Raw genomic sequence first — 24,745 nt, 5'->3', positions numbered from 1 at the left:
CTGGCAGCAACTGCTGATGCCAGAGTTGTGGAGCCCGGCACAGCTGTTTGCAGCCTGCCCACTGCTTGCTGCACCTGCCCAGAGCCCAGGCTGGCTACAAACAGCTGTGCTGGGCTCCAGAGCCCTGTTACCAGCTTTGCGCTGGAAGCAAGGGAGAGTTGTGCTGCCTCAGGCCCCTCCCCTACTGCCCGCTCTGAGGTGCATGTGCATGAGCCGGTACAGGGCTGATGCCTGGGCTCCGCAGCCCGGCACAGCTGTTTGCAGCCTCCTGGCTACAGCCGGCCCCAGCTCTGAGTAGCTGCTCCCAGCCAGGAGCCCAGGCTGCTCTCAGCAGGCAGCTGGGATGCTGCACACCCTGCTGAGAGCAGCCCGGGCTCTGTTGCTGGCAGCAGCTACCCAGAGCCAGGGCCAGCTGTGGTGTGCCGAGCAAAACGACCTCGCGTGCCATGCTTGACACATGTGCCGGGGTTGCCGACCCCTGGTTTAATGCATCAAAGTATACAGATCCAGATCCTCACACACTAGATGACCTTCACTGATTTCTACTAGCTGAGGAACTAGCCACAGGTAGCCAAGATACATTTTAAAATTGTTAGAGAAACATTAAAAAACGATATGTTAGTCATAAAAGTAAAGACACCAGGTTTATTAGAAAATTATTCCCTCAGTAGTAATACAAAGAGGTGAATCTGCAAATTTACTAAAGCAAACAATGGATATGCTATTTTTGGTAGACATGCTTACTTCATTCTGGAAAAAAAATATTGAAAAGGCAGGTGGTTGCTGGACCATAGTAAATTGGTTCTGATCCCATATCAATGCTTTTGTCAGTCTCTAGCAAGGCATTTCTTGATCTATGAGGGTCAAAATAGATAGCTGAACTGTACAAGAAAATAATTCAACATGTTTTTAGCCCTCTTCCTGCTATTTCAATCTTGTTTGGAGAAACTCCTCTACTTTGGGCAAAAATGCACAGGGTGAAATCCACCTTTGCAGGGGCTGGCACAAGGCCTGTGAAACATATAAGCTCTGCATTTAAGGTTAAAATAGGTTTGTAGCTGTATTACAGGGCTGAAATCACCTTGCAGAAAGCACTGATGTCCAGTGCATAAAAAGATCTTCATTTGAGAAAGCATCTGTACAAAAAACAGAAACAAAAACTCTACAAAGTTTCCATGTTTTAAAGAATATTGTGCAAAACATCCTGATGAAGTATATCCCTGTCATTACAATGATTAAAATGCTGACTTTGTACGAAATACATTAAGAACTTATTTGCTTCCAGAGGTCATAAAAAAATACAAAGCTGAATTACATTTGGCTGAATTTCAATAGTTATACACACAGGACCTTAAGTGCACAAAACAAATTCTGTATATTCCCAATCAATCCAGCTGATAGCTTAGCTCAATTTATTGGGGAAGTATGCTATGTCAAAAGAGATGGGCATGTTCCTAGTCTCAGCTAAACAGTAACCCTGACTTTCATAATTTTTACAAGCAAAATATTCAATTCAGTATTTTACTTGAATTATGCAACATCCTTTAAAAAGTAATTTGCAGTGTGAACAGTCCTTGATAACTCTTGCTCTCATTTTTCCTTTAGATTTACCCAGGTATACAGACCATATATTCATTCCTTAGTTTTAGTGATGTCATATGGTTTCCACCACTGGGCAAACTGCAACACTTTCTTCCTCTGATCATCAAAGTTCTGTCGAATTCCTTTTCTCCAAAGCCTTGGTTCCAAGTCCAACATGCCACCAATGATTTCCTTTGGAAGTACAACAAAGAGAAAATAATATTTGAATGATTTTATTATTTCAATTAAGGGTCTTTTACCATCAAAATCTAGACATATACTTTCTTTGTAATTAGTGTTTTCTTTGCACATCTTAGTTAGGGAATGAAAAACCTTTAATACTATAATATAGTATTCTAAGAAGTAAAACTAGAAATGCAAGAACACATCCCAGCTTGTCAGGTGGGTGACTCAGTCAATCACCCCTTAAAGGCAATATTTAAATGCATTATACAAGTATTATACAGCATATAAATGCATTATTAGCTCTATAACTTAGGCAGGAAACAAGCATACATCCAACAATCTCCAAAATTATATTATTCCCCAAGTCACCGTATCTGTTTTCTCAATATTGATTCTTCCGGAAATTATTGCTATGGGTTAATGAAAATAAAGGCAGCTCTTGGTACAATTCATACTTTAGGTGGTAAATTTTCAGTACAATATGCAGGGATGTAATAAAATTTCTCCTAGTAATATCTGCAGCTGTGTGAAGGAGAAATAGTGTTTATGGGAAAACTTAAATTATTTTATTTCTTGAATGGGATTTAGTCTCAAGAGGTTTTAATGTAATTTTTCTCTATTGGGATGAAACTTTCAAAGAAACTCTGATTTAAAAAATACAAAGACTATGGCACTATCCCTGTTCACAAGAAAAATAAAGAAATGTGATGATAAAAAGATTGTATTTGTGGTGAATACGCTAATGGATGATTGTTTGGGTGGTTGCTAAGTCTTTTAGCTATGTTCATAGAAGTGTGCACTGAACACTCCAAAAACTGGTAACACATCATCAAGATGCTTACATCTGGACAAGTCCACATCGGCTTCCTCAAATGTGTTCTAATGTCATAAATTTTTGGGCTAGGGAGAGACATTCAAAAAGTCTGAGCCTGAATTGAGTCAATCTTTGCAGGTTAGTCTAACCTGGCTAGGCTGAACCAGCCTACAACTGCCTAGACATCTCCTCTGGACTGAAAGAAATGCAGCCATATGCCTGCAGTGGCTTAAGCTAGAAGCCAGGGGATGCTAGAGCAGCCCTCCCTCTCTTCCACTGCTGGGCTGAGGGAGGGGTGGCCAGGCCCTGGCAGGACACTCTTGATGACAGAGCAATTATCAGCTCTGTTACCAGCATTTAGCACCCTATCAGAAAACAAAGCCTTGCTCATTAGTTCAAGCTCTTCTTAAAAAGATTTTTCCAAAGAAAGGAGTGCAGGGACATTACCTGCTGACCAGCTCCAAAAAGCCCTAAGTGGACACTGTCCTATCTGCCTTACACAGATACATCTCAGCATTAGGTAGCATAACACATGCTGGCTACAATCCATGCTGTGGGATAGAGGAGGAAGGGATCCTTGCTTAAGCAGTGAGTGGTGGTGGGGAGTTGAGAAGGGGACAGTGAGAAGCCAGCAGACCCTGCCGTGGAGCAGAGAACCCGGCCCAGCCCAGAGAGCATGCTGGGATGCTGGGGGAATCTGATTTAACTTAGAACAGCAAGGGGTCTGGGACAGACATTGCATAAACCGGTTTGACCCAAATCAGTTAAGTCTGATACTACATTCAACAAGGTATATCACAAACCGATTTCAGCCATTTTAAAACTTGTTTATATGCACTGATCATCTGTTCTGTTACAGGTTTAAACCAGTTTCTGATCACTTAAACAAGTTTATGTGTAACGTCTGTCCCTAGCCTTGATGTTTTGGGAGGTCAGAGACCTATAGTCCCTGCTGCATGGAAACAGTGAATACATTGTTAACATTTTGACCAGTATGATTTTGCCCCAAAATAGATCCTAGCTAAAAATGACCTAACAAACTTGATTCAGATCTGATTTACCCAAAGGACTTGGAGAGGCACAATAACTAAAGGCTGCAAAAGATAAGAAGTCAGGTATCCAGGTTGTAGTCATATTAGTCTAGAGCAGCAGTTGCCAACCTCAGGTCACAACCCAAATGAGGGTGACAGGGGCAGTGCCGGTGGTGCCACATACAAAAGACAAACCGCACCCCATGCTGGGAGCTCCCCCACTCCTGGGCCACTGCCGCGCTCTCTCAGCAGCAGGTTGCGCCACAAAATGAATGGGAACCACTGGTTTAGAGGAAACAGTAATCTGGGCTCATGGTAGAGGTGATATCTTTTATTAGACCAACAAAATTTATGCAAAAAAAATTCTTTAATTGCAAGCTTTCAGATACAAGCACCCTTCATCAGGCACTGGAGAAAAGATTGAAAACATTCTCCTGGGTTGAAATGAAAGTTCATATTTCATAGGATTTCGCAGACGAGTCAACTGATGGAAAATTCCTCTGGGCAGGCAGGTCTTAGCTGTTAAAGAGTCTCTCACTTCTACCATGAGCCCAGATTGCTGTTTCCTTTAGACCAATATGGCTACAACCTGGATACCTGACATATAGAAGATATCCAATTTTAGCCAATTTTTTTAATGAAATCCTCATATTTTCCCAAGGAGGAAGCAACTGTGACCACCTGAACCCTGAGATACTGCTCCTGCTTTTGTTCAAGCTAATTTGCATCATCACAGAGCCTCAAAACAGAGGTAAGAGACTCTTTAACAGCTAAGAGCTGCCTGCCCAGAGGAACTTTCCAGCTATTGACTCCTATGTGAAATCCTATGAAATAAGAACTTTCATTTCAACTCAGGAGTACTTTTACAATCTTTTCTCTGATGCCTGATGAAGGGTGTTTGTGCCCGAAAGCTTGCAACTAAGAAATTTTTTTGCAAAAATGTTGTTTGTCTAATAGAAGATACTACCGATACCACGAGCCCAGAAACATAACAAATGTAAAGCTAGAAAGCCTCATCATTTGGGTGATGAGGCCAAAGCCTCATCTTTAAGGAAGCTTGATATTCAAAAACCTCAAAGGCTTATGACCTCAGGAAGAAGAGATCATGAAATTAATACAAAGTCATTGCCAACCTCCTACCAGTCTCCTCCTGCACCCAACGGAAGACTCTTAGCAAGATGAGATGTGCCACACTGCAGTCTGAATAATGGCAACTCCAATTCCTTTGTTACAAGAGTCCAGAAGCTGGTTCTCTAGTTATCTGTTTTTATCCTTTTTTCTATTTTTTGTCTTGCCTGAAAGTGCAATTATTTGCATGCTTCCAGGCCTCAACAACTGCAAAAGTCCACACAAGGAAGGTGCCATAAAAAGATAATTGGGTTTAAAAATGAGCTCTAAACATAGTTTCAACAATATTTAAAGTACACTTTATACTTCTGAGTTTTCAGACCCCCAAGAAATGTTAATTTCTATATGTAAATGTTTAATATATTGAATGGATCACCAGTTATAAAATTATTCTGTTAGAATCTATATTATAAGTATTTAGAGGAACTTGGGGAAGAAAGGATTAGCCACCAAAACAAAACTGATCTCTAACGAGGAAACTTTGAAATAGTCTTTAAAGTTGTACTTTCAGAAATGACAATAATTTAATAACAATGTTGTTTTCATCTCAAAATACCCAGATCAAAGTTAGTTTTCACAGACCCTGATGAAATTATTTGTGAGTTATAATTAAGTGTGCATCTACCTCCTTAAATACCTTATTCCTACCCAAGAAGACTAATTTTTGTTTTGTTGATTTAATGGTTTAATTCATTTGTTTCCAATTCAGTATTGAGACATTGCTTTGATTTGATCTGATCCTGATAGATACACATATGCTTGATAAATGCTTTACTCATAATTGTACTGATTATAATTACCCAAAGTTTAGTTTTGTTGGTATGATCTCATATTTTATTTTTTGAATAGCTTTAATAACATTTATAAAATTAATGCCAAGGCCCCTTTGTTTCAATAAAGAACTGTAGGTTCAGATGAGCTAAGAACCAGGCTGAATATCAATGAAGTAGGATAAAAGCTTAACCAATTCCCCTTACTAAGAATTTGGTTCTGAGATGGCCTTAAAATACAAGTCCACTATACAGAAATCCAATTACCATCGCATACATTTTAATTAAGTAGTTCAAATAACTCAATTTTGATCATTACAAATTTAACTGTTTCTACAATATCCATATACAAATTTAAAAGATTTGCACTTTGTTATGTACACTTCAATACCTTTCCAAAATAATGAGGGAACTTGTGTCGATCTTCGATGACATGAGCAAAGCCTCCTTGAAGACCAAAGTCCACAGAAAAATAGGGTAAACCCTTAGGAACCTAAACAAGTTTAAAAAAAAAAAAAGCATTTTAGATTGTTTTCTACAATTCAGTTGCAGGAAATTTCAATTTACTTTCTTCATAATGTATTAAAAATGAAATTCAGTTTCAAGTTGGTGGTTACCATTAAGGAAGGCAAGGTTCTTTGGAAAAATGTAATCTCTTTCGTTAGACCAACTGAGTAGTTGGAAAAAAGTTCTTTGCAACTTTCAGGCACAATCACCATTCTTTAGACATAGGGAGACTTTGGTGTTCTGAGACTACAAGGAACTGCAAAGACTTCCTATGCCTGACAAAGAATGATTGCTCCCAAAAGCTTGCAAAGAATGTTTTTTTACTACTCAGCTGGTCTAATGAAAGATATCACATCGACCCAAAGAACCTTGTCTGCCTATGTCCTTAGACCAACATGGACCCTCTCCATGTCATCCACACCCCTCCTTAAGTGTGGCGCCCAGAACCGGACGCACTACTCCAGCTGCAGCCTGATCAGTGCCACACAGAAGCGGGTATCACCTCCTTGGACCTGCCTGACATGCATCTGTGGATGCATGACAAGATGTGGCTGGCCTTCCTGACTGCATCCCCAGACTGCCTGCCCATGTTCATCTTGGCATCAATAATGACTCCAAGATCCTTTTCTGCCTCTGCACTGATGAGAAGGGAGTTCCCCAGCCTGTAGGTATGGTGCCAGTTCTTCCTCCCCAGGTGCATCACTTTGCACTTGTCGGTGTTGAATCCCATCCTATTCTCATCTGCCCACCCCTGTAACCTGTCTAGGTCTGATTGCAGCCTATTCCTCCCTTCTAGCATGCCCACATCCCCCCACATCTTAGTGTCATCAGCAGATCTGAACAGGGTGCTATTTGCCCCCTTGTCCAAGTCACTGATGAAGATGTAGAACAGTGCGGGCCCGAGGACCGAGCCCTGGGGGACCCCACTGCCCACATCCCTCCAGGCTGAAAATGACCCATCCACCACCACTCTCTGGGTGCGGCCCTCCAGCCAGTTGGCAACCCATTTGACTGTGTGGGTGTTGACATCACAAGACCCCAGTTTCTTAATGAGAATGGGGTGAGAGACAGTGTCAAAGGCCTTCCGAAAGTCCAGGAACACTATGTCTACTGCTAACCCTGCATCTCAGGATCTGGTGATCTGATCATGGAAGGCCACCAGGTTGGTCTGACAGGACCTGCCACTAATGGACCCGTACTGGTTGCCCCTAAGCATAATCTCCCCCGCTGGCCCCTCGTGGACATGTGCCAGAATAATTCTCTCAAAAAGCTTACCCAGGATCGAGGTAAGACTAACTGGCCTACAGTTTCCCAGGTCCTCCTTCCCTTTTTTGAAGATGGGAACCACATTGACCGTCTTCCAGTCTTCTGGCACCACACCAGAGCACCACGAGCTGGGCTGGAAAGTGGAGTGTGGGGTGGGGGCTGGATTCAGCACACCCAGGGGGTGGCAGCAGTGCAAGGCTTGGCTAGGCAGGGTGTGGGTGTAAGGGGGGAGTATGGGGACCACCTCTACTCCCCACATGGCACATAGCCCTGGCAGGGAGGGGAGCACTCTGCTCCATGCCAGTGCCTGGTTCCTGGCTCTGGCCAGCACTGCAAGAAGCGTAGCCCCTCCAAGGCTGTTTGTTTCCCTGGCGTTCCCCCGCATCCCACCCTAAACACTCCCCCACCACACAGCCCTCCATACACCCCCATCCCACACACACAGCCCCACCAACCACACCCACACACAAAATAAAAGACTTTATTTTTGAGTTACTGTGCAATCACCTCAGTATACAGTACAGAAACAAATCATGACAAATATTTTTTGTAAAAAAATTAAAATATGTTATAGTAGGTTTTCGACTTCTTGCGTATGATTTTTTTTTTCTGGTTCTAAGATGGCAACCCCCCTCCCAATAGGAGTATTTCCAGGGCTAAGGGGAGGGACATCTGGTGGCAAAGGTCAGGGGTTAGATGGTCCCAAGATGGCAGCCAGGGGGCGGGGCACCTGTCAAGGCATGGGGCTACCCATGAGACCCTTGACAACTCACCCAACCTTGTTAAGCAGCCCTCCAACCAAAGTAATTGCCTGCCCCTCCTCTAAACTGTGCCTACAATTTGGGTGCATACTTGTTGGAGAAAGCAATATAAATCTGAAAATGAAAATAAGCCTCCATGTCAAAGTCATCCTTAGTCACTCTTTGAGATAAAATTTATAGCAGTACCTTGTTATGTACATCTGTTACTTTTTAGTTTAATCATCAAGTCAATATTTTGGATTAAGCCTACAGTCTCAGTTGGCATTCAAGAGGCATCCTGAACATACTAACTTTATGACATATGAGTTTGCAGAATAAACAGTAGTATACAAATTCTGGCAGTTTTGTGCTGTTTATAATTAGCAAAGGAGAATCAAATGGGATCATAACTCAACCTAAGAGAACGACTGTCTGTTGCTCTCAAGCTCCTGGCGGGATGACTATGGTTGGAGACCTGAAACTCAAGAGATTTTCTTTGCTAGAAAAGAGAAATGTTAGTGTTCAGTTGAACAAACAATAAGGATGGGAACAATTTCTCCCAGCACACGATCAAGAAAATTTGACTGTCTCAAGAGGATAACATTAGATAAACCAGTATATATCAGAACACAATTCCTGTTGCATAAATATGACAAAAGATGAGTTTCTTGCCTCAATTATTTAGGCTGTATTATGCTCAAGAATAATTTTACGGGTAGAAGTCTTTTACACAATCCATGAGATGAATCAAGATTTCAGTCCATCTGATCTGCACCAAAAGATAGCTTATTTACATTTATAAAAGATCTAGCAAGAAATCTCACAGCATGCTACATTTACATCCAACACTTTCAGCTCAGTAAGTAAATCTCCCCAGTCTGTAAGTCTTTGTCCTACCACATTACAAAACCATATTTCCAAACCCTCAACGGCTCTGTGTTTCAGAGGGAGAAAGGGGCAGGGGTGGATGTGCTAAACCTTGACTTTAGCAAGGTTTTTTAACATTGGTCTCCTCCAACAATCTCCTTAAAAAACGAAGGAAATACAGACTAGCTGAAAGTAATGGAAGGTGAATACATGACTGGTGGAATCATCAAGCTCAACGAGTAGTCAACAATGACCCAGTGTCTAGCTGGGAAGAAGGTATCAAGTGAGGCTCCCCAGGGATCTGCCCTGGGTCCAGTGCTGTTTATTACATTGACTAATGATTTGGATGATAGAACTGAGTGCACACTTAGCAAACGTGGATGTTATCACGTTAGGTGGAGTTTCAGATACTCTGGAGGGCATAACCAGCATCCAGAATAACCGGGCCAGACTAAAAAAAATGATCTGAAGATGAGATTCAACAAAGACAAAAAATAAGTCCTACTTGCACTGAATAATTGCATTAGCAAATACAGACTGCAGAACGATGGTCTAAGCTGAAATTGCAGAGAAGGACTTAAGGGATAGAGTACACCATTAGGTGAATATGAACCAACAATGCACTCTTGTTGCAAAAAAGGCCAATGGCATATTGGGCTTTATTAATAAGAGTGTCAGTTGCAAATCAAGGGAAGCCATTCTTTTGTTACATTCAGCCCTGCTTAGGCCTCAACTGGAGTACTGTGTCCAGTTTTAGGCCCCATACTTCAAGAAGGATGTGGACAGATTGGAAAAAAAAAAACCTCCAGCAGAAAGCAACAAAAATGATTAGAGGCCTGGGAAATGAGGCTTAAAAGGGAAGACTGAAAGACCTGGGGCTTAGTCTGGGGAAGAGGAGACTGGGGCTGGATTTGATAACAGTCTTTAAATACCTAAAGGGCAAATACAGAGAGGATGGATATGGACTTTTCCCTGTGGCCACAGGGGACAGAACTAGGGGCAAAAGCTTCAAGCTGCACAGGAAATTCAGGTTAAAGATCAGGAAGAACTTTCTGACTATGAGGAAGGTCAAGCATTAGAACAGACACTGTTGGTCAAGCATTGGAACAGACTACCTAAAGACACTGGTGAATCTCCACGCCTGGCCATTTTCAGGAGCAGGTTGGACAGACACTTGCATGGGATGGTTTAGTTATGGGTGATCCTGTAATGAACAAAGGGCTAAATTAGATGACCTTGAGACCCCTATAGTCACTCTTCAGGTATTTAAAGACTGTTATCATATCTGCCCCCTCAGTCTTCTCTTTTCCAGGTAAACCTAGCTATTTCAGCTTTTCCTCGTCAGTGTTGTTTCTTAGGCCCCTCATCATTTTTGTAGGCCCCCTCCTGGATTCTTTCCAAAATGTCCATGTCTTTGAAGTGCAAGGCCCCAAAAAATAGAAACACCAGAACTAAAATTATGGCTTATTTTAAGTATTTTTTTTAACAAACTCTAAAGAACTTGATAAACAGAAGTGAAAATAGTTCCAGTGAAGTCAGTGGGAGGTTGGTTATTAACTTCAATACTGCCAGAATTTCAACCTAAGTGTACAGAGTAAGTTGTTCTGTAGACTTGTTACAAATGACCTACACAAATTGATAAAATGTGATTAAATGAATCTGAGAAAAAATAAATTTGTTGAAGTCCTGAATAAACACAAAAGAAATAAAGAAAAAATTAACCTATTGCTGCAAGAACCTTTTTAGATTTTACACTCTCTCATTTAGTCACCTAACGTTTTAATCACACCTTTGGCTTCATCAAAGCATAATCAATGCTAGATTGCTTAGATGTAATAGAAAGGGAATAGAACCAAGATAAAGAAGCTAAAAAGCAGTCAAAGATGGAACCAAAAGAAATAAAATCTACAAACTGGCAAATCTTCTTGCAATAAGAGGTCTCAAGAGCAACCACAGAAGGTTTCTGCCACATATTTTTTGCAGCGTCCATCAGAGTCCAAATAAAAGGGAAAGCATATGTGCCAGCTTTGTCAAATGTAAGTACTAATCAGTTCAAAGAATGATTCTTGCAGCAGCTCTAGAAGCAGCTGTGAATATTCTCAGAAAGAAGGAAAAATGGCATAGGGGAACCAGAACATCACCTGGGGACGAAGACAATACAGCCCAGGGCCACCTTCTTCTAACCTGAAGAAGTTTCTTCTCAGAAACTGGCAATAAATTATTACATTCTTATTTAAAAAGACACAGAGAGAAGCAACAGGTTTTGGAACAGCAGAAAAGGAAAACCTCATTCTGAAGCATGCTATAAGGGAAGTCCTGATCAATATGGATCCCATGTATTCCAACATAGTTCTGCTGAGCTGTTCCAGAGGTTTAGGCCTAAAGCCCATGGGGCAAGACACAAAGGAATTTGACCACCCCATAACCCCGTGTAATATTTAAGAATCCTGAAATTCCCTTTCTGACCTATACAATTAATAAAGAAATCTTTCACCCTCTATACCAGCAGTTCCCAACCTCGAGTTACAACTCAAATGAAGGTCACGTGTGCAATGCCGGTGGTGCCCCACACAAAGAATAAGCTGCACCGCATGCCAGGAGCTCCTGCTTCCCTGGTCCACCACCACTGCCACACTCTGCTCTCAGCACTAGGTCGCAGCAAAAAAAGGTTGGGAGCCACTGCTCTCTACACCTTTGATGGTAAGTACAATAACATTCATGACACACACAGAGGTCCATCAGGCACTGCTGGCCAAAGAACTCCAATCTTAAGTGAAACAGATATATACTGGGTCCTTTACAATATATCTAGCGCGCGTGCGCATGCACGCACGCACACACACACACCCACCCACCCACCCACCCCAAAGACAGGAAGGCTATCCAGGCTGATCTGGACAGGCTCAGCAAGTGGGCAGATGAGAACCTGATGGATGGTGTTTAACACCGAAAAATGGAAGGTTCTCCACCCTGGGAGGAAAAATCTGCAACATCCTTATAGGCTCGGCAGTGCTACGCTGGCTAACACTACAGAATAAAGAGACTTTGGGGTCATCATTGACCACAAGACGAACATGAGCCTTCAATGCAATGCTGCGGCTAGCAAAGCGACCAAAATGCTGGCTTGCATCCATAGATGCTTCTTGAGCAAATCCCAGGACGTCTTTCTCCCCTTGTACTCGGCCTTGGCGAGGTCACAGCTGGAGTACTGCGTCCAGTTTTGGGCCCCATAATTCAAAAAGGATGTGGAGAAGCTTGAGAGAGTCCAGAGCAGAGCCACACGCATGATTAGAGATCAGGAAAACAGACCTTACGACGACAAGCTGAGAGCCATGGGGCTCTTTAGCCTGGAAAAACTCAGGCTCACAGGTGATCTGATGGCCACCTATAAGTTTATCAGGGGTGACCACCAGGATCTGGGGGAATGTTTGTTCACCAGAGCGCCCCACGGGATGACGAGGTCAAATGGTTATAAACTACTGCAAGACCATTTCAGGCTGGACATAAGGAAGAATTTCTTTACTGTCCGAGCCCCCCAGGGTCTGGAACAGCCTGCCATCGGAGGTGGTTCAAGCACCTACACTGAACATCTTCAAAAAAAATTGAATAGTTATCTTGCTGGGATCCTTTGACCCCAGCTAACTTCCTGCCTTCGGACAGGGGGCTGGACTCGATCTTCTGAGGTCCCTTCCAGCCCTAATGTCTATGAATCAAGATATATGTATGCATGAACTCAATACTGGAGCCCTTTATTTATTTTTTACATATATATAAAATTTGGGCTGCTCCCTTAGGTGATGGGCCTTACCTTTTGTTCCACTGTGGGAAGAACCCCAGTGGAAACAGTCTCCTGGGATTAAGCAACACCATGTCCCCAACCATATTATTCTGACAGGCCCAAATGTGTTTGGCACCAGTAAATTCTTTCATCTCAGTACTAATGAGTAGTACAACTTTTGGCAATGCTGTTTTAAATTAAGGCTTTATTTATCTTTCCCTCCAAGAATATAAACCAGGGGTGCTCAATAGGGCTGTGCGAAATAGAAGTCGAAGTGGAACAATGGTGTTTCGATGTTTTAACGGGACAGTGTTTTGTTTCATTTTGAAATTGTTTTGTTTAGTTTCCTCAAAACTGTTTCAATGTTTCGCCCATAGGCTACCATGGGGAAGCACAAAACTTCCTATAGCTTTGTTGTTTTATACCTGATTCGCATGAAACTTACAGGGATGGTAGCCCCTTCTGGGAGCATGAAGCTCTGTTTCAAAGGAACAGGGTTTCATTTTGAAAGCACTGTTCTGTTTCATTTAATCAAAACTTTTTCGCTGTTTTGACATTTCGCCCATAGGCTACAATGGGGAATCATGAAAATGCCTAAAATTTTGTCATTTCTTCCCTGAATCAGATGAAACTTGCAGGGATAATAGCTGCTTCTGAGAGCATGAAGCCTGCCAGGTTTCACAGACATAGGTGCACAGCTTTCTGGGAAACTGCACTTCAAGCTGTTGACAAGCAAAACTGTCACTTGCTGGCAGAGGCAGCCTCTTGTCATCCAGCAGGCAGATCAGGGGCCTGCCCACACCCCCGGGAGGGCTGTGGGGCTCTGCCAGACTCCTCCCAGGGGTGCAAACCCCCTGATCTGCCTGCCAGATGACAGCTACTGCTGCCTAGGACTGGTGCTGGGTGCAGCCTGCACTCAGCACCAGGAGAACTGGTACTGCTGCCCACCCCAGCCAGCAACAACACCATGCTGTCATCTGTCACAGAGATCTGGGGGGCCGCACCCCCAGGAGGGCTGGGGAATGTGCCGGAATCCTCCTGGGCAGGCGCGGCCCCTGGATCTGTGCCGGGTGACAGGAGGCTGCTGCTGCTGGCTGGGACTGGCGCTGAATCCCAGCTTCGAAACTCAAAATGTTTCAAAACGTTTTGTGTGCCCTTGTTTAGTTTGAAAGTTGTTTCAAAAGCTTTTGTTTTGTTTCCACTTCGCTGTTTTGAGCTCCAAACAGCTTCAAAATGAAACACCCAGCAAAATTTCTCACAGCCCTAGTGTTCAACCTCTGGCCTGTGGACCAAATATGGACCACAGAGCCATCACATCTGGCCTATGGGGCTCCCCACAGGTCAGAAAATCTAGTGACAGGAGAGCAGTGGTCATTAATATGGTCACTGTCCCCCTGCCAAATTCCCAAACCACAATCCCCAAAAGTCTGGTCAGAGACTTTGATCTCTCTTCTCTACTTTCACAAAACAGTTATATCCCAAAGGTTCAGGCTATGAAGTCACTTCTTCAAGGCTATAAGTCAAACTATTTAAGTACTTGTTGAGATGCTCTTTGTATTTAACTCCACAGTAAGTAAACCAGCCCATAAATACAGAGGCTGGATCATTTTCATAATTAAAACACAAGTATTTCTAGCTGTTCATAATTATGCTAAGAGATGAGTTAAGAAATAAAAACCCAAATTAATATACATGAGGAACTAACACCAAGGCTACAAAGCCACTCAAACCCAAAGGGATGGGCACAACGCTGAAGGAATAACAGCAACTAAACAAAGAATTTGAATGGCTTTTAACTAGAAAAGAAAAGACAACTGTGATAAAAGACATACTAATAGAGAAAGAAGTGTTTATTCAGGAACAGACATTATAACAAATAAAGCAGACAAAATGGCCTATGAAGCCAGGATGGGGATAGAGAGCTCTGGAAAGATGTAAGATCTAATGAGACTCATGTCCAACAGAGAGCTAACAAATGAAAATACCATCAATATTACCCAGCTGTTTAGCAATCCTGCTTAGATGTATTCAGTTAATATAAAGGGGTATTTTGAAGGTTGTTGGTCTAGCAACTGACCTGCCCTGCCAGTAGTCTTAATTTTCAGATTTTAGTTTTAAAAATGCAAAGTGATTCTGTAGGTAAAATATATAGTTTTAAAATGACATGCAACTGATTGTTACATAGTAATCCATAATGTTTGTAACACAGTATAAATGTCAGAATTGCCTGGAGCAACCTATATTCACTTGGTGGAATTATAATAGGTAGCTTCAATAAAACACCACTTTCAAGGTAGGACAGTTTTTAAGCCTAAAAATACAGGCACTATTCCTGTAATATCCACCTTTATGAAAATATATATCAGCACAATCCTGAATTTTTAAAAACAGCTTCATATTGATACATCTACTCCTCGCTTAACATCATAGTCACGTTCTTGAAAAATGCAATTTTAAGCAAAATGATGTTAAGTGAATCCAATTACATCACAGTAGTTACCAGCTAGCAGGCAGAGGCCAAACAACATTATAACCTAACGTGGCGCAACTTTAAACAAGTATGTTCTCTAATAGATCAGTGATGCAATAACGAAACAACATTAACCAGGACGATGTTAAGGAGTACCTGTACCAGTATCTCCAGAATATGTATTAATGATGTAACAGGCCATGCTGGGCATTTACAAAATGCATAATAAGGGGGGGTGGGGTTTAGTAGCTGAGTAACAATCATTGCTTAGGTCCATCCTCATTCTTTAAATTAATTGCAAGGACAGAGTGCTGGAAACTGGCCTAAGACACATGCCTTTGATCTCAGCCAGCACTTGGAGCACAATCTATCTACTACTTAAGTCAGTGATAATCATTTCCTTGACTTCAATAGGAGCTCAATAGAGCCTTTAATTCCCACCCTGTCTTCCCCATGTCCTTTGTTTTTTTTCCAAGGGACTTGGATTACTCATCTAATTGAGCGCACTTTCTCCCACACAGACAACTAACAATTAAGAAGGATGACTGAATTTCAGTAAATAAATAGTATTCGACAACCTTCCAATACTTACAGACTTCCGGATGTCTTTTGAAGAAATATCAATCAGTCTTTTGTTCATGGACCACTCTTCATCTGATTCCATTATAGCTTTCTGTAAAAGTATTATATTTAAATGTAAAACAAGACCCCCAAAAGGAAAGCAGAAAAGTCTAACTTTTTATGTATTAAAGTGAAGTATATAGAATTCTATGCATTGCAACTACCAAACATTTCCCGTATAAGAAACTAACTTTATTTTCGGCACTTCTGCAATTTCCAGAACTGAACTAAAACATTTTACAGTAATTCTCTCAAGCTAATTTTTTTACTTTTCAAGTTTTATAACTGCAGTCTTAACTTTTGCTTGACACAAATTATGTTTAACAAGATTCCCAAATTAATAGAGAATAAAAAAAGTTCATACGTTCTGATCATTCTGCTCACAAAAAGCTACTTTTATGAATACATTAAGTTCTACTGGTCTTTTTTGTACATAAGAGAAAAAATCCAACTTTAGAAGCCTACTGGCATTCAAAGACTTATTATGCCATGTCTCTGCCCTCCTAATATGGAAACGGAACCTACTGTCACCAACCATTTAAATTTCAATCACTGCATGCTTGAATAATGGGCACTTCTGAAAGAAAATTAGTTATGTGCAAATAGCTCTGCACTAAACCCTGTAAGCTAGCCTCCTGTTGGACTAGCATACTCTGACATTTTCAAGTTTGATATTTAAATACTCCAATCAGGTAGAACATTTTGGATGGGGATGAAAGCAACCATATCTTCATGAGATTAGTTGTTACTCTTCACTGGAGACAAGCCAATATGTGATTTTATACCATATTAAAATATACACATTTGTGCACACATACATTTTAGATAAACTGCATGAAACAGGTTACAGATATGAAAACTAGCTAAAGAACCCAAATCACTAAGAGGCAAATCCTGATTCAATCCCTGCAGATAGAGAGGGTCCCATATGCAGTGTCCGCTTTGTAAGGTAAAATTGAGGAACTCAAATACACCACCCCTGTGAATGCTTATGGAATAGAGGGAAGTAGAGCACTGAAGCTACTGACATGCATATTTATTACACAGTGCTCTCACAGAGCTGAGGCACAGGTGAAACAGGAACTAATACTGCTTCAGCACTGAAGTATTAGTCATGGAGCAACTTTGCCAACATTCCACAATCTGACGTGGCACGGCAGAGCTCCTCAATTCACTTCCGCAGCCTGGGTACTAATGGAGGGTTTGGCCTTAAAATAATACATAGCTGCTACTTTTTTACATTATAAATTGCTACATGTTAAAATATTTTGCTGTTAATGTGCCTGCTGAGATGCGATACCATTCAGCTCAGAACCCAGGTCCTACAAGTCTCTATAGCTCTTCAAAAATTAAGCTTGTTGCTCTTTCAATAGGTGACTAGGGAGTCAGCTTCTAGGACTTTGCAGAGACACACAGACCGCTCTACTTCTGAAATGGAACTAACAGACCCACCAGTTTAACATCAACAAGCATGTCTCAGTCAGCAGAAAGGATGGTTTTCAACACCTGAAATCAGAACTGAATGGAATATGAAAAAGCCATGCAGCTGACTGAAGCCAAGGTACTTTTTAAATACCTTAAAGTAGATAGGAGCCATATCCCCCACTTCTTTTGGAAGAGGAATGCATTCATACACCATGTGGTAGCGTTTCTTTATGCTAATATTTGTCTCTAGGAAGACACAATCCAGTTCTTTCGCTTCAAACATCTTTACCAAAGCCTTTCTGAACACCTGGAGGAAGAAAAAAAAATGTAATCTGAACTGTTTAAAAGTTTTCACATATTTTAATTTATATGACATTCCTAACAACAATTTAGTATGCATCTATTATACTGAAGTCATTTACAAGTCCCACACTTTTCAAAAGTTTTATTTAAACAGTCACCCATTCTGTAAAGGTACATCAGATCTAAAATCTATCAACAGTTAACTCGGTAAATATGCTTTACAAGATATAAAATATGCTTCATTTCAATAAAATTAGATACCAATTTATGTTTTAAATTAGATCAGAGCTGAACACCAGAAAGTTGTGTGGCTCCAAAAATGACAGGTCTGACAGTAGGTCTGAAACTTCCATTTTCTGAAAAGTTAATGACATGGCTTTACTGACTCAGAAAATCATCTTACTTCTATTATTCCTCCCAATTACACAATTTATCAAGAAGTGACATTTTCATCAGGCACAATTGACCTTTATGGCAGATACTAATATTGCCTTAAAAAAAGCAAGTCTATAAATCTTATCTCCACTGTATTAGAAGTTAACCACATCTCTTACTGATCTGACTTGCATGTGTGCTTAAGAGTTTCCTTTTACTAAATGAAATCCTTCACACTTGATTAGAGTATTTCAGTTTTTATCTCTGTGAGTCACTAGTGGCTATTTGTAACTAACAGACAAGAGATACTGCTCTCAGATTAAGATGGAGGATTTGGGCCTAAATTTTAAAAAATGACTGGTTATTTTTTTTACTGGGGGGAGAGGGAGAAGAGAGAGAGAGAGATCGTGAAACAGTGTTAAAGCCCCCAGTAGTTGGAAGGCAGGTACTTAACCTTGTCTGAAAAAATTCAGGTTCCAAAGACATGGAGGCAAAATAACTCAGGTTTCTTTTGAAAATGTTGGCCCTTACATTCAGGGAGTCAAATAACTTACCTAACACCCCAAACTATATACATACTATTAAGCTAAAGACTCTGGCATCTATATGAGCCCACAGGTTATTAAATTATATAATCATAAATCCTTTGTATACAACTCTTTTTATTTTTCATTCTACTACACCAACTTCTAAAGTTTCTACTGTCTAGCTCTAGAGTAACTGGAAAATTGACACTAGCATAATGGACTCACCAGTACGAATGCTTATATAGCTTTATTACCAAGTGCATAAAGTAAAAAAAAAAAAGAAAGTACGCTTTTCAAAACAGGCCTGCTTCCAGAAGTGTGACCGAACTCAATCTTACAATGCTTACTGAAGTCCTCTAAACTCAGAATCTAAAAGCCTTGAGACCTTTACTAGGAACGCCCAATGCACTCTGTGGCAAAATTATCCCTCATGAAGGAACCACCACAGCAAACCAAAACACTGCAGTTTTGTAGCACAGCAGATAAGGCAATTAATTAAAACCATCTATGTTCTCTTCTCCATTTTTCTACTGGCCTGCTGGATTTTCCTAGGCAAGTTATTTCACAACTGTGCCTCATTTTCGTCATCTGTAAAATGTATATATATATATATATAATATCTCTTTGCAAAGTACTCTGAGGTATTTGCATGAAGCTATTAGAAACCAACAGCTTGTTAGTAGTGTCAGGGTATAGAAATCTACTTGCCCCATGAACTACTAGTATGTGAAAAACAAGAGCACTATGGTAGATAGTGCTGTAAAAGACCGCAACAACATTTATTTCCAAAAATTGGATGATCCATAAAAGGCCACCGTATTTCACTTCACACAGATTTAATTGCTTTGATTAATTACCATTTACTATATGTTATAAAACAATAGAATCATAGAAGGTTAGAGTTGGAAGGGACCTCAAAAGGTGACTGCGACCGCTGGGCTTCCACTCGCTGCCTTCTGGCGGCTCGGGTCTCTAGGCGGATGTTCCGCCCCTTCCAGGCTGGTTTGTCGTCGAGGTAGCTCTTTCCTCCCGCGTCACCAACTGCATTCTCTCCTGCCACGTCTTAGTGTGGCTCAGTGGGCGGGCTGGCTAGTGGGTCCCTCGATGACCCGGGTCAGGCCCGACGGTTGCTCACGGGGCTCCACCACCCCTACACCCCGGCCTCATGCCACCTTCGGTGGGCTGTCTAGTTGTTATCTTGCAGCCTTCCCTGCAGATCTCAACCACCGCTCTGCATTCTTAAGCATACGGCGGGAGGCTGAGCACACTCCTGTGGCGCCTCACTCCTGGCTCCTGTCCCGTGGAGAACCTTCCCCCACTATGACCCCTCCTGGGGCTACCCTATGACCCAAACACCAGGTGCCCTTATGGAACTCAGCCCCAGTTTGGGGTAATCCCACAACACCAAACAAAATCCAGTGCACCTCCACCAACCCTCCACCTATTCCTAGTCCCTGGACCCTTAAAGAGGAGGAAAGGGCCTCTACACTGTGTCGCCCTAGGGCTCGCGCCCATCCTTCGCTGACCCTCCTTGGTACTGGTGGCGACCCTGTCCCAATTATAACCCCCATCAGCCATCCCAGGCTTTTGCCTCCCAGTGTGACGTCCTCAGCACCCCACCGTCCCGGCACTCCATCTGGGTCTTGCTGCACTCTAGAGGCTGCCTCCAATCCTCTTTCCCTCAGCCAACCATTCACTCTGGTGTACGGCAGGGGTCTTTGATGGGGTGCTCCTCTCCCTGCCCAACTTTGCCTCCAGCCCGTCGGTCTCCTCGAGGTCCTCTCTTGGGGCCCCCTCTGCTCTCAGTGTCAGCTGCAGTTTTGCCTCTGGACCATCCTCCCCCTCTGCAGCAATGGCCACCATTTTTATTTTTGCTGACCGGCGTCTGATGCTGACATCACCGGCTGGCCGCAGCTGTACGTAGAGGTGGCTCACAAGCCGCGGGGGTTCCTCTCCCCGTGGGCTCCATCCCAAGCTGCAGGCGAGTGCCCCGTGTTACCTTGTCTCCTGGGACACTGATCTAGACCAATCCCCTGCTCAAAGCAGGGCTGTCCTCAATTAGATCATCCCAGCCAAGGCTTTGTCTAGCCAGGTCTTAAAAACCTCCAAGGACGGAGAGATTCCACTATGTCTCTGAGTAACTTGTTCCAGTGCTTTACCATCCACCTAATGAGAAAGTTGTTCCTGATATCCAGCCTAAACCTCCCTTCCTGCAACTTGTGACCAGTGCACCACTGAGAACAGTGTAGCTCCATCCTCTTTGTGCTTCAGCCTTCCTGATTTCATCTTTGCATGCCCAAGCAACTTTCTTCTACTCCTTCCAACATTGGCGATGCGTAGGGTGTGCATGTGCACCCCCTGAGCATGGCAGTGCACCCCCTGTGAAAAGCCTGCAGGTGATCCATGATCGACACCCCCTGACAGCACTGCGGCCACCTGCAGGAGCTCCCTGCTTGCCACCATGCTCCTGCCACTGCCCGCAGAAGCTCACTGTGCCCCCCCCTCAACCTCTGGAGGCACGTGGTGTTCATGCCTCCCAAGTTGTCTGTCCAAGCTTCCACTTCTTGTAAACTTCCTTTTTGTGTTTAAACTCACCAAAGAGTTCTCTACTAAGCCAAGCTGGTCACTTGTCACATTTGCTATTCTTCCTGCACATTGGGATGGTTTTGTTCCTATTCCCTTTGTAAGGTTTCTTTAAAATACCACCAGCTCTCCTGGACTCCCTTCCCCTTTGGATTGGTCTCCCAGGGGATCCTGCCCATCACTTCCCTGAGAGAGGCAAAGTCCGCTCTTCTGAAGACCAGGGTCCATATTCTCCTGCTCTCCTTTCTTCCTTTTGTCAGGATCCTGAATTCACAGGCATACCTGTGATGCTATCCCTGTAATTAAACTTGATAGGGGGTCTCTAAAGAGGCCTGAGGCAATACCTGTGCCAGGGAAATTATGTGCTGGCCTTCTCCAGTGCTTTTATGACTCCTGATCATCATTAAGACAAGCAACAGGAACCACACCATTGGTGACATGGTTATAACACCACACCTCTCTTTCAAGACACTACAGCCTTCCTTACTCAGGACAGTAGCAACAACATTTGTTGTTCAATCCTGGTTGTACAACACCACCTTTGAACAGCACTCCCCTCCATCCCCTTTTTTTAAAAAATCCCTGCTCTTGAAAACACCAGTTTTAAGTCTTTTAGCTTCAATCACAGTTGCATGCCTTACTGTTTTTTTCACATGAAGGTTAAAAACTAAAATAAAATAAATTATATCTCACCCTTTCGTTGCCTTATGCTGTAATTACACGAATCCAAAATAATTTTGAATTTAAGATGATTCCCCAATAATTAGATTCCATGCATGGAAGATTAGATTCTATACATGGAAAATTGTAACAAATTTATAATTATTGGAGGACTCTCTAAAAATCATCCACCTCACTGCTACAAAGGGCTACGATAAACAAACAAGCACAGTGGCTGCAGAGCATGCAAAGATTTATAAATTTTCATTAAATTTAAATGATTTTATGTACATTTGACACGAGCACAAAACATAATGAAAAGCAACCCATTAAACTGAAATTCGTACAAAACAGCGCCTCCTGCATCACTCCAATTTGTGAGAGAAGCAATAGCTATACTACGTAGCCAAAATGTGTCTTGAACAGCAGTGTGAACACCAATAAAAGTAGGTATAAATACGTAAAACATAATAAAAGTGCTTTTTTTCCCCCTAACAGTTTGAGTTACTAGACCTGTATCAGGGAAATTAGCTAAGTTGTAAAGCCAGGGACTGATTCTACTTTTGTTACAGATAATGGCAATTTTTCCACTGAATTAAGTTCTTGTGCCTTCAGTCATCCTACACACCTCTCTATCACAATCTGCAATTAAGAATCCAGAGTCTGCAATGAAAGGTGGTCATACTGGTTGGGAGAAAGAAGGAATCATTGAATCATCTTTCAAGAGGAGCCTTTTTTCAAATACAGAGTTCTATACACATGTAGGTTCTGGTTGGAAACAGACACTTAAAACCATTCTTGTGAGATTTCTGTCCCTTTATTCATAATTTATAATGCAGCAGAAGGCAGGGCAGAAATTAACTCATTCAGAGAGGCATAAGTTTTTGCAGGCAAAAGCCCACTTCACCAGAATTATAGATTAAATGATATATTTAATATAGTTGAAGTGCTCCTGCCACCATTTTTCAGTGCAGTGATACACATCACACCCCAGGCACTTTAATTAGAGCAGCTCTCAGAGTCACTCTAATTAAAGCACCCCCTTCTCCCCCTTGGAGCACATGTATAAATGCACACTGTTACAAAATTGTAAAAGGAACGGACATTGGGGGAAGGGGGCAGAAAGGCAGGGTACAGACTATATTAAAACATGGCCCAACCAATTAAGAAAATTTGAGGAAAAAGAAATCTAGGAAGTCCTTTTTTTATTCCTCAACATCAATATGCGCAAGTGGATAAAACATAAGTTGTTTAAGGTTAGATGAAAGTTATGTTTATTAGATGTTTGATTAGTCATTCCTTACCAATTTTATTTCTTAGCATTTTACACTATTTGAAGGAGAAAAATTATTCCATAAACACTGGCATAAAGGGAACCACACTCCTTGTACAGCCAATATTAAAATGTCCCTAATATTTTCTTTCAGCCCGACTTTTTAGTCTTTTTCTATTCTCTTCTCAGGAATTTTCTCCTGAACATGAGAAATGTTTAAAGCTTTTCTCATTTCCAGTTCCCTAATCATTTAGGAAGTTTTTTATTTGGAGGGCTTTGTTTACTTGTTTTGTAAGTTTTCTAGAGCTAATGAACTTATTAGCTTTAGAGAATCTAACTTTTTTTAGGTGATTATCTTCACACTGCTTCAGTGTTTGTCCAGATACTGATTTGTGGACTTAAGAAAAACTCCTTCTTAGTTTCCTGTCTTTCGTTCCTAACTTGTCACTTCTCTGAAAACACTTGGGCTAGGGACAGACATTACACATAGACTGGTTTAAGTGATCAGAAATTGGTTTAACCCTGTAACAGAACAGACGTTCAGTGCACATAAACCAGTTTCAAAATGGCCAAAACCAGTTTGAGATAAACCTGGTTGAATATAGTACTAGACTTAACTGATTTGGCTCAAACCAGTTTATGCATTCTCTGTCTCAGACTCCTTGCTGGTTTAAGATAAACCAGACACCCCCAGCATCCCAGCATGCTCTCCGGGCTGGGCACGGCTCTGTTCTAGCCACAGGGGCTGCAGCAGTGGCCCCTGGAGCTGCCAGACCCCAGCTGCAGTGAAGGGGAAGGGAGGAGGAAGGAAGTAACCCATCTCCCTGTCCCCTTCACCTCAATGGGGCCATGCTAGGTAGGTTGTACCACAGGGTATGGAGGGGAGCTCTGTTCCATGCTGGAGGAGACTCTTCCCCCCCTGCCCTGGGCAGGGACTGGGACTCTCTGAGGCGCTGGATCTGGACTCTTCCTCCTCCTCCCCTGCCCCCCACCGCAGGTCTTGTGGGGGGGGGGGGGGCGCTTCATGGGTTGCTGCTTGGCCCCAGAGCAGGAGTTGGGGCAGGGGAAGGATCTGTTCCATGCTGAGGGAACACTTCCACCTCCCCCTTCTCCTGCCAGAGGGGCTCAGCTGGGCAGGGTTGGGGTAGAACGTGTAGGGACCCTCACACATTCCCCCCATGGCTGCAGACCCTGATGCCTGGCAGCAGCAGCACAGGGGCATGTCAGGGTGCTAGTGCCTGATGCAGGCACTGCTCTGGCCAGCACTGGGCGGGGAGAGGGAGCACAGCTTGCCTTAACCTACACACACACACACACACACACACCCCCTGGGGCTCTGCTCCCTATGCCTGTAGCTTCAGCTCTGAGGGCAGGGGAAGCCCCGCACTAGAGCCTGCTGTCTCCCCCACTGCAGGCTGCAGAGCACTCTGCCCAGAGTGGAGGGAGCTCTGCCCCTGCTTCCCCTCTGTGACAACTGAGCTGCAGGCAGGCAGAGTAGAGCTGCAGGGATACAGACAGCCCGAACTGCACTGGGGGCAAGAAGCACAGCCCTGCGCTGCCTGTCCAGCCACTTCTAATCCTGCAGCTCCATGCTGCCTGCCTGCAGCTGGGCTCTCAGAGGGGAAGCCCCAGGCTGGACTCTGCAGGGAAGCAGGAGTAGGGCTCCCTCCACTCAGGGCAGGGTGCTTTGCAGCCTGCGGTGGGGGAGACAGCAGGCTCCAGTGCGGGGCTTCCCCTACTGTCAGAGCTCGAACTACGGCATGGGGAACACAGCCCTGGGAGGGTTACAGCAAACTCTGCTCCCTCCTAGTGCCCTGGCATCCCTGCCTGTTGCTGCTAC

General features: G+C 42.9%; 1 protein-coding gene across 2 annotated transcripts in view; it reads right to left on the bottom strand.

Annotated features, from left to right (window-relative positions):
* Window positions 1-631: 631 nt before the first annotated feature.
* CWF19L2 (CWF19 like cell cycle control factor 2) overlaps window positions 632-24,745 on the bottom strand; it is a 167,019-nt gene continuing 142,905 nt past the window's right edge. For both annotated transcript variants that reach the window (XM_090029890.1, XM_090029881.1), the window contains 4 exons: window positions 17,336-17,491; window positions 15,731-15,811; window positions 5,902-6,003; window positions 632-1,773 (listed from right to left, as the gene is read on the bottom strand). In XM_090029890.1, the coding sequence (XP_089886016.1) occupies window positions 1,633-1,773; window positions 5,902-6,003; window positions 15,731-15,811; window positions 17,336-17,491 (480 nt within the window). In that variant the 3' untranslated portion in view covers window positions 632-1,632. The remainder of the gene's footprint in view (window positions 1,774-5,901; window positions 6,004-15,730; window positions 15,812-17,335; window positions 17,492-24,745) is intronic.

The sequence above is a fragment of the Crocodylus siamensis genome, chromosome 1 (genome assembly GCF_052110815.1).
Source record: "Crocodylus siamensis isolate JL-2025a chromosome 1, ASM5211081v1, whole genome shotgun sequence".
In the NCBI taxonomy this organism is placed as follows: domain Eukaryota; kingdom Metazoa; phylum Chordata; order Crocodylia; family Crocodylidae; genus Crocodylus; species Crocodylus siamensis.
Note: the sequence above shows the minus strand (reverse complement) of the source record. Positions and strands in the feature narration are given on the sequence as shown.